The sequence below is a fragment of the Solea senegalensis genome, unplaced genomic scaffold, assembly GCF_019176455.1.
Source record: "Solea senegalensis isolate Sse05_10M unplaced genomic scaffold, IFAPA_SoseM_1 scf7180000013432, whole genome shotgun sequence".
Taxonomy (NCBI): Eukaryota; Metazoa; Chordata; class Actinopteri; order Pleuronectiformes; family Soleidae; genus Solea; species Solea senegalensis.
Window position 1 is genome coordinate 1 of NW_025320821.1, and position 3,280 is coordinate 3,280.

At 39.6% G+C, this 3,280-nt stretch overlaps 1 protein-coding gene across 1 annotated transcript; it reads left to right on the forward strand.

The window, feature by feature from the left end:
• Positions 1–6: 6 nt before the first annotated feature.
• On the forward strand, positions 7–3,010 carry LOC122760326 (PRELI domain containing protein 3B-like). Its single transcript, XM_044015419.1, has 5 exons — positions 7–178; positions 293–382; positions 520–590; positions 738–840; positions 925–3,010. Exons 1-5 carry the CDS (start codon positions 41–43, stop codon positions 1,039–1,041), a joined length of 519 nt encoding a protein of 172 aa, XP_043871354.1. The 5' UTR covers positions 7–40; the 3' UTR covers positions 1,042–3,010.
• The last annotated feature ends 270 nt before the right edge of the window (positions 3,011–3,280 follow it).

The following is a 3,280-nucleotide window of genomic DNA, read 5'->3' on the forward strand; positions in this document are numbered from 1 at the left end:
TTTTGACAGCCACCCATGGGAGACGGTGACAAAGGCAGCAATGCAGAAATACCCCAACCCCATGAACCCCTGTGTGTTTGGTGTGGACGTTCTAGACAGAAGTGTGGACACACAGGGACGATTACACAGCACCAGACTGCTCAGCACAGAGTGGGGACTACCTGCCATTGCCAAGTCTGTAGGTTTGAGAATGGAAAAAAAATGACTTGAGTTTAAAGGAAGCTGTATAGTGACTGATGATGTGAATACTTTCTCTTTGCACCTTCATGACTGTATTTTGTCCTATTTGCAGATCATTGGGGCAACAAGGACATGCATTTATGTTCAGGAGCATTCAGTAGTGGACCCTAAAGAGAAGACCTTTGAGTTAAAATCTACAAATGTGAGTAGTGCTGATGAAGAGATGTGATTGAAAACACTTTCAATAAGATTTCTTGTTGTTTGACACTCACATAGTGATAATTGTTTATCAGTTTGTTTTATTTTAAGTCCAATGGCGATTTTATTCTGTCTACCCAGATCACATTCACTAACCTGATATCTGTGGACGAGAAGTTGACCTATAAGCCACATCCACAGAATCCGGAAAAGTAAATATCTTTATAGTTATTAATTCTATTCCTGTGAAACATCTTTGATTGAAAGATTACAAAAAAGTAATTGTTTATATATAAAATTCCACATCATGCTTTATGTTTTTGGAGGTTTGTTGTGACCTTTTTGTTTGTGTTTTTCAGAACAGTGCTGACACATGAATCTCTGATCAGTGTGAAAGGTGTCAGTCTGAGCAGCTACCTTGAGGGTCTCATGGCCAAGACCATCTCTGTTAACGCTGGCAAGGTGACTTCAATATGACAGTTTGACTTGTCAATAAACCTGTCAGTGAACACTATCGTTCACTAATGCCTCATTTGTCTGTTTCAGGGTCGGGAGGCCATGGAGTGGGTCATCATGCGATTAAACACAGAAATCGAGGAGCTGGCAGCGACTGCTCGTGGTACGATGCGTGCTCCCATGGCAGCAGCTGTTGCAGGCAAATGATAACGGCCTACCCCGCTGCTGCTTCCTACAACTGCCATGAACCGATGGACCTCTCGAACATTTTCTCCTTTAAGGGGACTTCTCATCTGCCAGCACAGCCTAGTAACCACAGCCCCATCCTGTAGTATGTTTGTATGTCACAAGTTGCTTTTCCTCCCTCCTCAGCAGTCTGCTCTGATGAGTTTGATTGTCTGTGTGGACTATGATAGGGAGTGTTGAGCCGATCATATCTAAAATGAAAAACAAGAAGGCAACACAAACTAAGGCAGGGTTGAATTGGACTCCACTTGAAGCTCATATAACTTGTAGACTTGTGTGTTAAAGCTCTTATTCTTTTCTAAAGTTCACACTGTGCCTCTACATCATTCATTAACTTCCTCTTTTCTAACCCTTCTCTTCCAACTTCACTTGTTCGTATTTCCCGTTTTTATTGTTTCTAAATCTTTGTAAACACAAGTAGCACTGGCAATAGCTGAAATTAAGTCACTTGCCGAGATATCCCCAAAGACAAAAACTCCTCAATGCAAGCAGACTGTAAGTAGGGTTGGGTACCAAACTTTTGATGGTACAGACACAAAATGGATTATCATTTCAAAATAGGCTGTTAGTCCTGCAACCCAAAACGGTGTAAGAGGTGGAGTGAAACTGAGGCTTTCTTGTTAATTCAAAGAGTAAAGTATCAAAAACCTGTACAGTTGGATACCAGTACTCATTAAATTTGCCAGAGACTTAATCAGGTGTAGTGTAACATTGAACTAGCATTTTTTTTTTTATCTCCTTTTTTAGAAATGCCAAGACTTGAGTATTTGTTTTACAGTCTGAAAATCCAAGGCTGTGTTCCTAGATGTGTTTGTTATCAATCAGAGCTAAGAGCAGGTGAAGTGGCCAAACAGCACTTACGTGGTACTGGAACACAAATTGCATGTTGTCCTGTTGAGGTTTGGTCCAACCAACATTGTCCCGTGTTATCAGCTGGAAGTCTGCCTGTTTTTCACCTTGTGTGTGTTTATAAGGTCCACAGCTCAGCAGCAGGGGTTGGAGAAGTTACAGTTTTGTACAGTGATCAATGTCACCTTTGGTTTGTTATTTATTGAAGGCTTCAGAGCAGACAAACAAAGCAAGAAGAGTTTAGGTTAAATTAACCCATGTTTCCCATGTAGTCTCTTATTTCCATTCAGTTTTTTCTCTTCCACTGAAAATGTGCTGCATCGTCAATTCCAAAAATTTTAAGAACACAGACTTGAATGTTCAAAACTCTTTTTAGACAGTGCAGAGCTGCAGCTACATGTTATTCATCCCCAGTGTTTTCAGCGTTGTGGACACTACTGGGTTCTTTTCAGGATCATTGGGTATGCAACATGAAAAAGCCCCTATCAATTGAGCTCTTCGAAACTGTTTGTTTATAGTATTATTTATGATCAAACTGCCTATACACTTTTATATATTGTATATTTGTATTGGTGATCATTGACAAAGGCTGGCAAATTCATTTAATTTAGAATCTGTAAGTGGTGGTGCAGTTTTTACCATTTTTACAGAGTTATTGACTTTTGTTCAATTTGATAAATACCTCCGAGATGTAGAGGCAGTATTGCGTAACTTAGTGACATCACAAATTTTCCCAGGTGCCGCCACACAGTCTCGCTCCACTGTCTTTGATCTCAGTTAAGTCTATTTTTGTATCTCAATCCCATCATTGCGTTGTCCAGCTCAGTATCCTTCTGTTCAAAGTCTGCTTTGTTCCTTAACAGTTGACCTTCCTATCTTCAGTATCAACACATCAAGTCCTTTTCCTGACTGAACAAAATGTGATTTTTCTATGGGGAACATTTAAAGTACAGGTGGCTGTAAATAGGCTTATATTTATATTTTGCTGTTGTGTTACATTCCAAGAATGTGAACATGTAACAGAATCTGAAAAGTGTGCACAGAAATGTTTCAAAATAAAGAGAAGTCAGTGTTTCATGAATCAAGTCATAGTCCTTTATTTCTTAATTTTTATTTTTTAAATGTCTCAACTTAAACTAAGAGTTCTTTAAGTAGAACGTACAGCTGAAACCATTTCAACTCCCGGTGTCTCCACAGATAAGCACTTCTGTACTGAGGAACATCGCTTTGAATGAAATGGACATGCATAAAAAGTTACAACAGCTTTAATGAGACGGTCTAAATACAATTTTAAACCAGTATCACAAGCGGTTCTGAATGGGTTCGAGCTCCAGGGCGTGCAAGTCTCCGT